The 14878-nt window shown below is 48.2% G+C and overlaps 1 protein-coding gene across 9 annotated transcripts; it reads right to left on the reverse strand.

The window, feature by feature from the left end:
• Positions 1-759: 759 nt before the first annotated feature.
• FAM124B (family with sequence similarity 124 member B) lies at positions 760-11304 on the reverse strand. Of its 9 annotated transcripts, XM_054206198.1 has the most exons (4): positions 10977-11304; positions 10707-10797; positions 5977-6716; positions 760-3005 (listed from the first exon to the last, which is right to left on the reverse strand). In XM_054206198.1, exons 1-4 carry the CDS (start codon positions 11073-11075, stop codon positions 2367-2369), a joined length of 1569 nt encoding a protein of 522 aa, XP_054062173.1. In that variant the 5' UTR covers positions 11076-11304; the 3' UTR covers positions 760-2366. The 9 variants fall into 9 exon arrangements, with proteins under 9 accessions (XP_054062173.1, XP_054062181.1, XP_054062179.1 ...); XM_054206206.1 differs by lacking the exon at positions 10707-10797 and having other exon boundaries at positions 10977-11302; XM_054206204.1 differs by lacking the exon at positions 10707-10797 and having other exon boundaries at positions 5977-7426; positions 10977-11302.
• Positions 11305-14878: the final 3574 nt, after the last annotated feature.

Here is a 14878-nt window from a genome sequence, read left to right on the forward strand (position 1 = left end):
AGGAGCCTCAGCAGACCCCTCTCAACCCGTGGTTTCTCTTATTAGTCTTTTTAAAAACAAACGAACAAACAAAAAACACCTGAAAGAAATGGCTCAGTATGTAAGGAAGGAACATAAAATAAAAGTTGCAGAGATATGAACAGTCTACAAGAAGTATAAAATTTGCTTGCCGCTACTGAATGCATCCAGGGATAAACAGCACCCTCCGACGCTAGCGCTGCCTGTGTAATACAGCATTTCTGCCAGGTGTACCCTGCGCTTAAGACATGTGGATTTTACATGCTCACTGTTACAAGTGTATTTTCAGGACAATTTTCCTTTGACTCAAATTCCTTCTGTGATCTGCTGCAGACAGGTGAACCTCATGTATCATTTTATTCTCTTTTCCCCCCCCACCCCGTGCTAGGTACTGACCTTCTACGCTCCTTCTCTCAGGTAAAACGGAGGCCGCTAAACAGAGTCATGCTGCAGTGTGACTTGGCATAAGAGGAGACAGAAGGGCATGAAATCTCTCTTTGAAGTTGTTTGTCCCAGGAATCCCACTTCCGTCTTAGCCCTGTGTTGATGACCCTTGGTCCATGCCCACTGATCCACATCCTCGCAGCCCGCCCTCGCACACCCGGCGGCGAGCCCGGAGAGCTAACCCACCCGCAGGCTCCCCTCTTCGCTGCTCTCCTTGGTGAGCAAACATTTTCTCCAGCTCTGAAAAGCACTGGTGCCGTTTCTAGCATGCTGGGTAAGATGAAGTAATCACCCTCATTGCCGTAAAATACCACAGTACGATTTATTAAAAAGTCCAAAATTTCATGGAGCTTATGAAAACATGGGGGGGGGGGTTGTAATTGTCCAGTGAAATAAGCATCCTGTTCAGCTTTCTGCAGGTTTCGGTCCCTGAATCGGAGGGTACATGAGCATCACTTCCAGGGCAATACCAGCTGTGAGACCACAGAGCAGGGACTGCCCTATTCCCACCTGAAGCTCCTCAGACCAACTTCCTGAAGCTCGAGCCGCCATCCAGCAGTGGCACCGCTCTCCAGCCCCACTGGGCTGCAGAGCCCACCAGCAGCTGAGGGGTGGCGTTGGACGTTCCCGGGTAAGGCGGCTGTGGCTGTGCAGGGTGGGCTGTGTTCAGCTGGCACACCTACAAGCGCTGAACACCCATAAAATTGTGCAGAACCCCCCCACAGGAAGGCCCTGCTGCTGCCCATCACCCTCTGCCTCTCCATCGCCTGTCAAACGAGTTACGTGAAGAGGCGGCAATGAGAAGGCACTCTCCAAACAAATCCACACTTTTGTGTACAGCAGAGTTCAGATATATTTACGGAGAAAATACCTCTTTGCTTCTGCTGTTTGGAAGGTACGTACGATCAGACTTGGCTTTTCTTCTAATAATCTCATTCCTCTGTCATGCCCTTCCCATCTCATTCCCTTTGAGATTCACTTCATCCTACTTGAGAAAAGAAAGCTGCTGATCAAGACTGGAGCTATTCCATCATCTGTTGCTGAAACATTACTTCGTTTCTCCTGTCCTTTTTACTCTCCAGCATCCAGCATTTCCCTCCAAGACTATCAACTTCTCTTGTCTTCTGGATAATTCAACCCCAATTAGGATTGCCTGCTGATAGCTGCACGCTGGTCTAACAAAGCCTGGCCTGTTGCTGGGTTTGTTTTGTCAAGTGTCACACAAATAAGCAACAGCAGGGCTCACCGGAGCATAAACAGCTCAAACTATTCTCCCCAAGTGTTTGCTTTTCGCATGTACTGTGCTAATTTGGGGAAAAAGTCTCTCTAGAAACTTTTTTCTTTAAAAGTAGTTTAAAAGAGTATTCTCACATGTCACATCTTGCATAAGACTGACAACACGGACAGCTTTTAAGTACCAACAACAGGGGGAGCGAGAAGGAACCCAGAGGAAAATCGGCATTACCCCTGTGACCGTGCCACTGCCTTGTGCCGATACATCCCAGTGAGGGATGACAAGTCCCAGCAGCTGGGGACATCCTGCTGCTTTCTAACCCCACCTGAGCATGTCACTGCCTATTATTTTTAACATCTTAAAAATAAGATGTTAAAGATTTTAATGTATAAGATTTTAACATCTAAAAAAAACAGCCCTAGGAGTCATATGGCTTATCCCCATTCATTGCACAAGAATCCTCCAATCTATTCTGCACTAAAAAAAAAAAACCCAAACAACTTTCTGTAAATACAGCGTTAATTTTTCCTGCTTTGCCCTCAGCCTCCTTTAGCATCACTCCGTGAAAAGCGTAAGCATCGGTGGCCACAATACGAAGAGGCACAATACACCCAAAAGCGCTCCGCTGTCGTTTGGAAGTGATGAGTCCAACTGGCATGTTTGTTTTCAGTCATATAAAGAACTCCTCCTCCTCCTCCTCCTCCTGGGCTCTGCCTGTGGGGCTGGCCCGCAGTGTTTGCTCCTGGCAGCCTGAAGCTCTTCGTCCCGCTCCTTTGCTCCTTTGGGGGGCAGCGAGCAGGATCGGGGTCCTGTCCCGGGAGGACGCGGCGCTGCCGGCCACGTCCACAGGTGCTCGCGGCTGGAGGAGGCTGCTCCGCAGGTCCCTAGAGAAGCGGTTCAGGGGGCAGAGGCCACTTGCAGGATTCGCCACGGCAAGCCCGGTGTCGACGTTGGTCTCTGCTGCCTGCCGACGAAGGCGGCTCTCCCGTAGAGAAGCCTGCAGCTTGCTGCTCGCCTGCCTGCGGAGGGAGGCGGCATCCCACCACCACCGGGGTGATGGACCACTGTGAGAAGGGCAGAAGTGCCTGTGGAGGTCACCACTGGCTTCCTCAGGAGTATGGGCTTTGCTTTGGTCAGATTTTGGTTTAGCTTTCGTGGCTCTGACGTCCTGGTTTCTCCACCCAGAATTATCCCGCTTTACAGGGAAAGGGATCGGGACAGAGTCCTGCAGGATTTTTTCATTGTCTGCATCATTATGCTGATGGGAAAGCCCAACATTTGTTTCATGGGGCTTGGAGCTGTCTTGAACCTGTTGAAGAAAATTTGGAGAGAACCTCATTAACATATCGTTCTAGCTTGACCAAGCGACGATGCTCTCACCCAGCCTCGCTGTGCTGAAATCTCCTGCAGCATGCCTCTAGAGAAGGGCACAGGAGTCTCACAAGCCTGAGCGATGGCAGATGAAACGCAATGCAGGTAATCTGATGGAGAAAAAACAATCCCAGCTTCCCATACAAAATGCTAGGTTGTGAGTTGACTGTAACCCAGGGTCTCATTGCTGTGACAGACAGCACTGAGTTAGCATCCGTTCAGTGCCTGACGGCAGTCTAAAAGCACACAAAATCTTAAGAATTATTCCAAACAAAACGGAGAACATTGTTATGCACGGTGCAGTTCACGTCCCAGAGCTGGACCATGATGCCTGTCCCTCACCTGCAGCACATAACAGAGTACCATGGAGCTGGGAATGCTCAGAAACGGACAAGGATAATTGCAAGCAGAGTAAAGGAACAATCATGTATGCTGGGAATTTTAACCCTGGGGGAAAAAAAAAAACAAACAACACAGTTTAGGAGGGAGAGAATAAAAGGCTAAAGACACCATGAACCGCCTGGAGAAACAGATAGATATTGTCCATTCCCTGCCATTTGCAAGGCAAGAAGCAGAGGCCATCAAATGAAGCCAGCTGGGGCCAGTTTCAATTAAAGGAAGGTGTCAGTAGACCTGGGGAAGTCCCTGCCAAAGTATGTTGGGGATGCAAAGAGTTCACACAGACTCAGGGTGAGACTAGATAAAGGCTTGGAAAGGGAAGAGTCACTGCAAGTTGCCTCAGCTGGCTGCGGGAAACCCCGGAGTTTAAAAGGGGCAGCTCAGGGGTGTATTGGTGGGGTTTAACACAGGCACTTGTCCTCTCGCTGTTCCTGCCAAGGCAGCCACCTATGGCCAGCCACGGACAGACAGCTGCAGCTGAAACCCAGTGCAGACAAAAAACCTGAATCACCACGTAGTATCTATGAAGCTCTTCCGCGTCTCTTTGGGATTTTCCACACTGTGGTGCTCGTGGGCAAGTTTCAGAGGGCTCTCAGGACTACTGCACACCTGCACCAGATTTGCTGCAGGTGACCTAAGCACAGCACACACAAATAGCTGTGCCTGTCCCAAAACCTTCTTGGAGGCATCAGATCTACTGGAGCTCCTTCACGTCTGCAAATCCTGACCGGTTGTTTTTGGAAAGAAACTTGCTTAGGAAGCTCTGGATCAAACAGCGTTCTTTTGATGGCTGGGCAACACATGGGCCAGCACAGGGCATACCCACCAGACCAGCAAGGCCAACAGGACACGGACCTGCTGAGCACATCCCATTTGCTCCTGTGGAACATGCCACCCCCGGGGACACCAGCCCAGAGAAAGGCACCCGCCTCATCAGTCCTCTGCAAGACCAGAGACATGTTTCATGTCTTTATTTACCAAACAGCACATGGAGGCCATCCTACTCTCCTACTTGCGTGTTAAGACTAAACTTGTAAAATCTGAGCAACAGAGATCTCCTGTAAACACTCAGAGAAAGGACATGGAATAGAACAGTAATTAGTGAGCAACCTCAGCAAAAAAAGGACAGGATGTAGTTTATTTACTTCTTTATCAAACTAGGTGGCTTGGGTTATCTCTTCCCCAATAAAACCATGAAAAGGGATCTTGCAGGCTCAGAGGGGAGTGACAACTCCACGTGGGTGGCAATCCACGAGCAGACCCTTGGATTTGGTTTGCAATAAAGCGGAAAGTTGGGGGGAGGAGGGGTAGAATAAATCATTTGCAGATACTTGGAATAAAGATTTACAGTATGAACTGAAGAGGTGCGGAACAAAGCGCCGCGTGCCAGACTGTCAGCGTGCTGCGTGGAGCACCACCACAAGGTACACATCATCGAGTTCAAGCGGACTCCAGCTTCTTGCGCCAGGAGCAGAGTGCAGCACGGCTACACCACCAAAAAAACTTCTGAATTTCCTGCCAGTGAATTCACGAGCGTCTATCAGCTTAAAACCTTGATCTACAGCAGGAAGAACCAGAGAGTAGCTTAAGAAGGGACCTCCGGAGGTCACCTGGCCCAGTCCCCTGCCCCAGGCAGGACCAACTTCAAAGCCACGTGAAGATGCTGAGAGTCTTGTCCGGTCCAAGTGGTGGCAAACCAGTTTACAAAGTGAGGAGTACCTAAAGGCTGCCCTGAGGATTAGTGTTCAGAGTAGCATAAAAATAGGCTGTACAGAATAATTAAGCTGATTTATAGCAAATGAGCTCTGGAAGGAAAAGAAAAAACACGGGATGGGCAAATTATTTGAATATGCAGACTACAAGAAAAAAAAAATAATCAGAGGTGGGAGAAAGAACACGGAGCTAAACTGTGTTGGGGGAAAAAAAAGCACACTGAGCTCAACTGCCCTCCTGCTCACATGTAGAATTCCCACTATGTATCATCTCAGCACGGGCTGTTTTGTCATTTTTTATTTATTTGTATTCATACAACCTCTGCACCGCACACTCGAACAGAAAAGGCAGAGGTTTCCTATGACACATTTCTTTAGCGCTTTTGCCCAACTGCAACTCACTCAAGAGCTCCCAAAAACCTGTGTCAGGCAATGTTGTATCAACACTATACTTGTAAGTATATTCAAAAACATTTTTCATGTAATGACTTATCAGAAAAAGAATAGGCTGCTACAATCGTTTGGTTCAGGCAGGGAAGGGAAGATGTTAATCTAGCCTGCTCAAAAGAGCATTAATACTTTCAATTTCAGGCAAGCAGTAAAGATGTTAACAATAGAAAAACATTCCAAGGATCGACGGCATCACAGCACTGGCCGATACCGATTACTGCATTCAAAATTCAAAAGAAAACATGAACAAGCAAAAATCTTAATTTCCCATTTTTAAGAGAGTCCTGCTTTCCTTGAAAAAAAAATAAATAATAGAAAACCTCCTCTCGGAGCACGGCACACACGTACCTGAAGCAGAATTGTATTTCCTTCGTAGTCTTGCGTTTGCCACCTGGTGCTACTGATGGGAAAACAGGGGTTGGGCAGGAGAGGCACCAGCTGCCCGATTTCTTGCACCTTGAACTGCAGGGCTGACGACCCCCTCGGCTCAGCAGCCACCCCGATGGGCAGCTGCTTCAAGCAGAGCTGCACGGCAACGCTTTGGGTCGTATACAGCACAAAGACGCAGAAGTTGCTTTTCTGCAGAGTCGCTTCTTTCTGCAGGATCATCTCATAGAGTCTCACCGCGTCCTCGTAGTTATCGAAACCGCAGTAGAGGGTGACGCGCAGGATTTCGGGGCCACAGTGTACCCGCCTGATGCCCCACACAGGCAGCTGGTCCTCCAGGCCATAGAAGTCCTGGTGAGCTGGGGCATAGGGGTGGCTTTGGCCATTGACAATCTGGGCACACTGGTAGCGCCAGGGCGGACGCTGGAATTGCTCATGGACCTGGAAAATCCGTTCTTCTCCCAAGTCCTCGTGTAAAAAAAGGAGAACAGATATTCCAGGGAAGCAGCAGCTTCTCTTACGATATCTCTCATAGTATTTCAATGGAGTAAGTCGCTCAGACACCAGGAAAAGGCGAATGTCCAGGCAGATCCACTCCAAAAGCCGATCCAGAGTTTGCTGCAGAAGCAATGAGTGTCCCGAATTGGCGAGAAGATGCACAGTCATCAGAGAGTCTGTTCCCTCATCCATTGCAAAGGCTCCTGACAAAAAATAAAAATAGACAAATTGGTGCCTTCCCTCTCCTTCTGCTACTGCTGGAGCCTCAGTAACACGAGGGGTGTGTAACTGTAGGACTTTGACAGAATGAATTCAATCTTCTACAGGCTTTGCAATAGCCTGATGAAATATGCACATAAGCACAGTAAATGTACACGAGGAGGCGGGCAAAGAGTGACAAGGCATTCTGTGACCGGTGCCAGGTCACTCGCACAGAACCATAGAATGTGTTGCGTTGGGTGAATGGAAGGGACCTTTAAAGGTCATCTAGTCCAACCCCCCTGCAGTCAGCAGGGGAAATCACAGCAGAGCTCAGCTGAAGGCTCATGTTCCAACTCCAAGCCTTAAGCTCTGGGCACTGCATGCACGCGACCAACGACGTGTCCAGAAACACCTCCGAGCCCTACCGGTCCTGTCCTTCACAGCCCAGGGCAGCCGAGGCAAAGAGCCCTGAAACACAAAGGCAGTGATTCTCCGAGATGAGATGATGTTGTCAGTGCACTTGCCTGTCAGCAGTGGAGACGGACGCGCCGGATCTGGCCGAGTCCCACTGGCGCACACCTCGGTGGGATCGCCGCCTTTTGTGAAGGCGATGCGGCACTCGTGTTTGAGAACCTCAGCATATTTTCTTGTAGTCAGCAGGCTGGCTTTAGCTCGGTGTAAAAAGCGTGTGATCTTTGCGAGTCACACCCTTCTGGGGCATAGAGATAAGCTATTCTTTAAAAACAAGGAAGGAAAACAGACTAACAAAAGAAAAAAAACACCCATGTGAACACAACAGATAACAATAAGGGCTGATATGAATCAGCTTCAGGAAAGAGGAGCTTTGGGAAAAAACCTCAAGTCCTAGTTACACACTTCACAACACAGGTAGCTCAGGTCCTGGGTTATTATACATAGTCCATAAAAGCTGGGTTCCAGGCTTCCTCCTTTCCCTGCCCTGTTTGCCTCTTTTTTCTTTTTTTTTTTTAATGCTGAGATACCCATGTAATCAGCACCCTTAATTAAACTTTTTTTTTTTCCTTGCTCCTTGAGTTTACATATTGGTACTTAATTTAGCTTACTGTGTAGACTACAATAGGAATGCTGAAAATACACCTCTTTCCAGGCCTCTTCTACTGTCTAGAAAATAAATCACACTGTCCCTTCACCTCCTTATTTTGCCAACTCAGGAGCAACACACACAAGTCAAGCCCACCCCCACTTTCTATACAGAACTGCGCCCACTGCAGCCAGTATTTCAATCAAAACTGGGGCCTCTGATGATGTATCCAGCTCCATCTAATTAAGAGCAACGCATCTCTCCGCTGACATACCAATTTCCCCCTCAAACAGCCAAACACACAGAGCTGTGGTTCACTGTGCAGAAATCTCAGCATTAATAAGAGTCTGTTACTCAAAACTCTGAACTAATTTTTTTTTTTTTACTTTTTTTTTTTTAAATACAACCCTAGCTTTATATTCAACTGAGCAAAATCTCCAAGGTCTTCAGCTACAAGTAGCAGTGACTGGGTTTCCTTTATGTAGGAGATCACACTCACTGGTAGAAATACACATTCATGCTTTAAAAAAAAAAAAAAAAAAATCACACTGACACCAATGTACAGTAAAAATAAAAAGGCTGACTAGAAAATGAGGGAAGAAATGAATTTGCACTGATAGAGGCAAACCCACCCGCAACACTTCGAGCAAGTAACAACCACCGTTGGGAGGGAGACAAAAAAAAAAAAAAAATGCAGCCTTCGGACAATTGCAGGAAGAGCGGGAAGAGAAGAGTGCAAGTGCTCCAAACATTATGGGGCTCTAGATGAGCTCTGAACAACACCGTTGTACTAAAATATGGAAGAGGAAACGATTCATCATCTCTTTGCTAGAGGGCAGGGGCAAGCAGTCAGCTGCCTTCCTGCATGTGTGGAAAATGGGAATTTTGCCTGTACAGGAAAACACTGAAACTCAGAAAAGTCCATGGGGTGTCCCCTCCCCTCCCACGAGCGGGTTCACCCCGACCTGGGCTCACCCTGCCTGTGCTCATCCCTCCCCGGGTGACCACCCCCTCGTCTGCTCCTGCACCGCGGTCCCGGTGCCTGCCCTCCATCTCCCCTTCTCCCACGGAGCAGAGGACCCCCCCAGCACTCCTCCACCCACAAAATGTTCATTCTCACGGCGCAAAGAGGGAGCAAGCGCTGGTTTCCTTGGGCATCCCACCCATCACTGCAGGCTGGCGCAGCTCTCGGACCCCATCCCCACTCGAATCGCATCAGCCCGGCTGTTCAAAATCCTGGGGGGGCAGCAGCATCACATTTCAAGGGTCACCAGGTTTTACCACAGCCAAGAAACTGAGCCTACACACAAAAAGGGCCAAATCCTGAACCCTCCCACCATGCCGTGTTTCCTCCGCGAGCAGCGCGCTTGCTGGGGTTGACGGGGAAGCGCTCTCACTTGTGAGCTCTATCTGATGTAGCCTGCCAGTTTTAGGCCTGGTTCTTGGACCCACAAGCTCTCCAGCAGCACCAGGTCAGGGGTACCCACCACTCCTACCACCAGGAGCATGAGATGAACTGAACACCAGCCTTTGCTGAACCTCCTGCGGGGGGCAGCCCCACCACCCACCCTGGCTAAGCACCCTCCAGCAGCGGAGCACCCTGCTCCTCTTCCACTGTGCTTTGACATCTAAATGTCCATGGGAAAGGGCTCAAATGCGGGCTCCCCAACCTCGGACAAGGGTATTCTCATGCCATCACTTTGTCTCTGATCGCTTGCCCCCCCAGACCTCGGGGTAACGCCAGGATGCCATGACCCCCCTGCCGCAGCCGGGTGAGTTTAGACCTCCTCATCTGCGGCTTTTCTCAGAGGCACCAAGAAGGTCTCGGGTGGGACAGGGATGACTGCCATCAGAAAAAAGCGTTGGCTTCTGCTGGACCTTGTAAGAAAAGGAAAGTGCTGGTTTCGCTCCGATCCCTGAGCTTAATGAGTCCTTGCCTTCCTCTCTGCTCCCCCTGCCCCCAGCTTTCCAGTCTGGCTGCCAAACGGAAAAGCACATTATTCATAGTGACCTGCCGAACACGCCAAGAAAGATTTCTTTAAGAGATTAGAAAAATAGCAGTCCAATCTTATGTGAAAAGTCACTCTGCTGAGGAAAGGGGGGGGTGGGAAATAAATATTGATATGGTACTCAAAAAATATATTGGAGCCCCATTCCCACACGGTAGTGACTGGCAACACAGCAGGACGTAGAGCGGGCTGCTGGGGGAGTCCAGTGCTGGGCAAGAACAGGTCAAATAGGAGGATTTGTATCTACCACCGATATACACACTCTATAAAATATAGCCCTGCATAAAATAAACTCTAAACGTAAGCAACTAACAAACTCTTCATTGTGTCAAGCCTCAGAGAATACTGTCTGCTATACGTTTAACATCTTACAGTGGAAAGCCACAGCAAAATAATTAAAAATTCCTTTTCATAATGAATTCTTAAGATGTGCCTAGTCCTCTGCGGCGCTCAGAGCCCTTCGCTCCAGCTGACACCAACAAGACTGATGATGCATCACAGGATTTAATAACTTCATAGTAATATCTGTAAGGAAGTTACTTTGTAAGGATTTAGGTTTTTTATACTAGCACATAATTAACTTCAGAGAGACTGGGTGTCAATTACCTAAGCATCTCGGGAGCAGGCCTCATTTAATACATGCAACGTCTTGGGCTTACTAACTTTTAAAAAGACATTTTTTTGGTTTATGCCAATCTTAAGCTCTGCCTATAACAAGGACAAAAGTACTAAATTAACCTGCGAGATGACAATTATCTACAGCATAGACAGAACTGAGACAAAGATCAGGATTAAGGTCTTACTTGAATGCAATAAGCTTTTCAAAGAGGTCGTCTCTTGCTCCAAACCTTGTGACTCCAATTCATCATCGCTTCGGAGGAAAGCACAACCCCAATGACCAAAAGAGCAAAAAACCATCTAACCTCCTGCGTTTATGTAAGCAGGCTTCTGTCCCAAATGGTTCTTGTTTCTTCTTGTTAACCAGCTAACAAAGAGTAGGAATCCAGCAAGGGTCTGTCAGCAGACACCGGAGGCAGAGAGCGCTCCGCCACACACAGTGAGGCAGGATCCACGCACATACACGCGCATTAACAAAAAGGAAAAAAAAGAAAAAAAAGAAAAGAAGAAAACCCAAATACGGTAGGAAAGAGGAGAGGGCGGGGAAGCTCGCTGCGGGCTGCCGCCTGCCTTACCTCGCAGAGCTCCCAGGAGGGCTGACCCTCGGCGGCTGCCGGGAGCCACGGCTCCCCACCGGCAGCAGCGTCGGCACAGCCGGCTGCAACTCCTCCCATGGACAGGACACAGCCACCCGAGACTCCCACCCTGAGAAACACTATGCTGGGAGATGCACAGACAAGGTAGGGTTTCAAGACTCCCGGGAGATAAAATGCAAATGAAAATGAGGGAGGTGCCTCCTGACACCCATCCACAGGGGCTGGGGGAACAGGCACCCTCCCGGCAGCATGGTGCACCCTCAGAGGGACAGCTGGGACCAAACCACGTTTTCCCTGTATGCTTAGTGACTGTATTAACGAAAGTACAGCAAATAAGTTACCCTCAAGCGACACGGACTTTGGCGCAAGCGCAAGGCTGGGAGAGCAGCACGGAGACACGGGGAGGAGGGAGATCGCTGGCAACGGACCAAACCATGACCCTGCCGAAGCCCATGTTAAAACTGCCGCAGACTCTGAGGCAATCAAGCTTTTACCATTGGGACCTGAATGATCTCTCAGGAAAAGGAGAGCCTAGGCTGAGGACTGAGTTTCCAAATACATCCCGACTTCAACAGGATCTCGGAAACTCCACATTAAACCAGAGCCACTGTACAAGTTTGTTTGCAGGAACTCCTACATGGTCCAGGTCTGGGTTCCATACTGGCGGGACCAGCAGCGTGCCTTGGCTCCCAGCAACGGGCACTCCCTGCCTGCCCCAAAGAGCTGCGAAATCCGCTTTACCCTTTGTAGCTTCCTATTACTAACAAATAGGTCATAAAAAGGCGCTGCATGTCCTTGCCTGGCTACAGGCATCCCACCGCCGCCACAAAGTTTGTGCGACTTGGATTTATGCAACCTGAGCGAGGCAGCTTTTATATTCATCTCCAACCAAATCTGGGCTTTGTGTCCTCAGCAAGTTATGGGCCGCTCACAGACAGATAGATTATTCCTCTGTTTTCAGTTTGGTTAAAATATTTTAAAAAAACCAAAACCAAAACAAAAAACCCCAAAGCACTCCATACACACAAACCAAGATCCATTACACATAATGAGCCAATAGGAGGTTACATCAGAAATTAGCATTAGGAAACAAAGTCCAGTCTGTTGACCCACCAGAGCCAAAATCTAGCCCTGACCTGAGATCTCTGGGAGCCCCCTGTCTACAGGTCAGCTTGCCTATATGCGAATTAAGCGCCCAGCTTCAGGGACTCATTTCTGAAAGATTTAACCTAGCCATTTTTATGTAAGTTACACTTCAATTAAAAGCCTTCAATTAAAAGCCACTTCAAGAAAACAGGGACACCTAAATAAAACCGAGACTTGCAGGGCCCAGTGAAGTGCTTATCAGCTTACATTTAGCGCTGTTGAAGACAACTCAAGGCAAAATTCTTGGAAGGCCAGCAGCAGACGCCGAGAGAAAGTGCACCCCACCGAGCCTTAATAAGAGCAAGCCACCAGGAGATGGTGGGCCCACCGAGTCCAAGCTCCAGCTTAAGGAGCAAGGCAAGCCTACGCGGTGTGAAAGCTTCTAATTACTCCCTTTCCTGAGGGCAACCTATCCAAGATACAGAATAATACACCCCAAATTCTAATTAAAAAAAAAAAAAGTCTTGGCCTGGGTCCCACATTATGTTGGAATTGCGGATTTGCATAATTAAGTAGATAACAAATGCTGTGGGAGACAAGCTGCAGGAGATTATTAGCCTCATCTTTAAAAGAATTTCAAAAGAGGCAATACCCAAACATTGAAGGAGCATTAGCAGAAGTGGCTTTCAAGGTCTAAGAAACTGGGTGTTACTGGGATTTGGCGCAAAGGAAAAGCAGCGTATGAATCCAAGGGCCAGAGTAAGGCACTATCAGGCTCTAATGTGGCTTCACTTTGAGGCCTTTAGGACTTCCCATTGTGGTTTTTACCTCCCCAGAACAGGGCTGCTAACAGCTATCCATAAAGAGCGAATGGAAGTTCACCTGCTGGTGGATGCCCCTTCCCTCCTTGGCTTCCCCTTAGGCAAACAGGAGCACATTGCTCCCAGACTGTCATCTCTCCAGATAATGCCCTTGTCTTGTCCACAGCTGATCCAGGTCAGCGGTTCCAGGACTCGAGGAGATGAAACAGACCCGTTTTTCCTAAACAGCAATACACCTTCTTGCTTTAGGACAAACAGCTGCTGGAGGCAGGCCGGTTACGTCAGCCTGTGTTAATTACAGTCACATCACATATGCAAGATCTTCTTTGCAGGTAAAAACTATGAAAAATAAAGGTCAGATTGTGTTTGGTATGAGAAGACCGAAGGGCCAGGAGGTACCTGCCTGAACCTCAAAGCCTTCCTGAGGAATGAGGCAGAAATACCACGCTGCAGAACCGCTGTTTGAATGCAGTTCCCTAAACCAGCCAGGCTGTCCTTGAAAAACCTGGCTGAACTTCAGAGGTTGTAAAAATAAAGAAATTCATGTTAGACGTAAATACAATAAGCTCCTTAATGCAAGAACCAACGCTGTGTCTTTCCACATAGAAGATAAATACAACGTGATCACAATGGAAGCTCCAGGTACTAACCTAATGAGAATAATAAATAACTAAGATTAAAAACAAGAGGGTAAAAAAGCCAGCAGACTAAAGATGATCCTAACAGCCCACCTAGAGAGAAAGCATGATTGTCCCCGAGTAGCAAGCCCACATCTACATTGGATTTTCAGACAACAGTTGTCACTGCAGCTAAAGTGCAGAAGATGCCAAGGAAGATAAAGATGCTCAAAGTGCAGAAACACAGTGATCTGAGAACCTGGAGCATATCTCCTACCCTTTGTAAGTGTATTTTCACTTGTCGCTAAAACCTCATTCTTCTGTTGCTCTTCATTTTCTGACGCCATTATTACCTGCGCAGATCGAGTGTAAAGTATTATTTCATGTTATTATTCTACATCACAACACACGGACCAAACCGACACACAAGTGCAGTTTCAGACATTACTCCTTCACCTGGGTTCCATCTCAGAAAATATTAGCAGTAGGCTTAATTTGAATCAAGACTTCCTAGAGTTAGAGTTTATACTCGCTGCTTTGTGAAACCTGCTTCCTGGAGGAATACAGTTCCCAGCTCCACCCAAGGAGCACAATGAGCAGCAGTTCCTCCAGGGGAACAAGCAGCTGAGATGTACCTCTTTGCTGAGCACCCAGCGCTAAATCACGTGGCCTGGGACTTGGGATGAATTCCTAGAGATTTCAACAAGTGTCTTGCCCAGTTGAGGCCATGACCTGTAAACGGAACCACAGCAATGATGCTGGTCAACGTGCTGCTGTTATAGTTTAGTGTTGTACAGTGCCAGCAGCGGAAAAGCACCCACCGTGAACATGCATGTAGCACGGTTCTTGCAGAAGAAACCAGCGGGTACCCGTGTTCTCAGCACCTTTGTTTAGTGTATCAGCGCTGCCCCCACCTTCACACACCACCCAGCCAGTATCACGAAGGCACCGGGCAGTTGCTTACTGCTGCTTGATGCCACCCCACTCCAAAACCTCACCGTCGGTGTGATTCTGCCCAAGGCAGTGCTTGACATAAAGAGCCTGTATAAACTGCAAAGTTCGTAATTGAAACAAATCACTCATGAACACGAAGCATGTACAGGATATACCATGTACTGCCAAGAGCTCAGGAAATACTCCTTTTGGGAGGGCTAAACCCCTTCCTGATTTTCACAATACATATTTCCTTACAAAGGCTGTTACCAGTGAGCCTAGGTGCTGTCATATCCCATAATTGCAGACCAACCGCTGGAACAACAAAGCTCAAGATGCTGGGATTTCAGTCTAGACAGAGTTTGTTAGTGTTTTTCCATTCATTTCCTTAAAACCCACCCCAAGTTCATGATGCACAAGACTC

Source organism: Rissa tridactyla, chromosome 6, assembly GCF_028500815.1.
Source record: "Rissa tridactyla isolate bRisTri1 chromosome 6, bRisTri1.patW.cur.20221130, whole genome shotgun sequence".
NCBI classification, from domain to species: domain Eukaryota; kingdom Metazoa; phylum Chordata; class Aves; order Charadriiformes; family Laridae; genus Rissa; species Rissa tridactyla.

Coding starts and splice junctions, on each gene's coding strand:
- FAM124B (XM_054206198.1), bottom strand. CDS start 11,075: ATGGGAGGAGTTGCAGCCGGCTGTGCCGACGCTGCTGCCGGTGGGGAG. Junction 10,798..10,976: donor CCTCCTGGGAGCTCTGCGAG/GTAAGGCAGGCG, acceptor GTCTGCTGACAG/ACCCTTGCTGGATTCCTACT. Junction 3,006..5,976: donor GAAATACAATTCTGCTTCAG/GTACGTGTGTGC, acceptor TTTCTTCAACAG/GTTCAAGACAGCTCCAAGCC.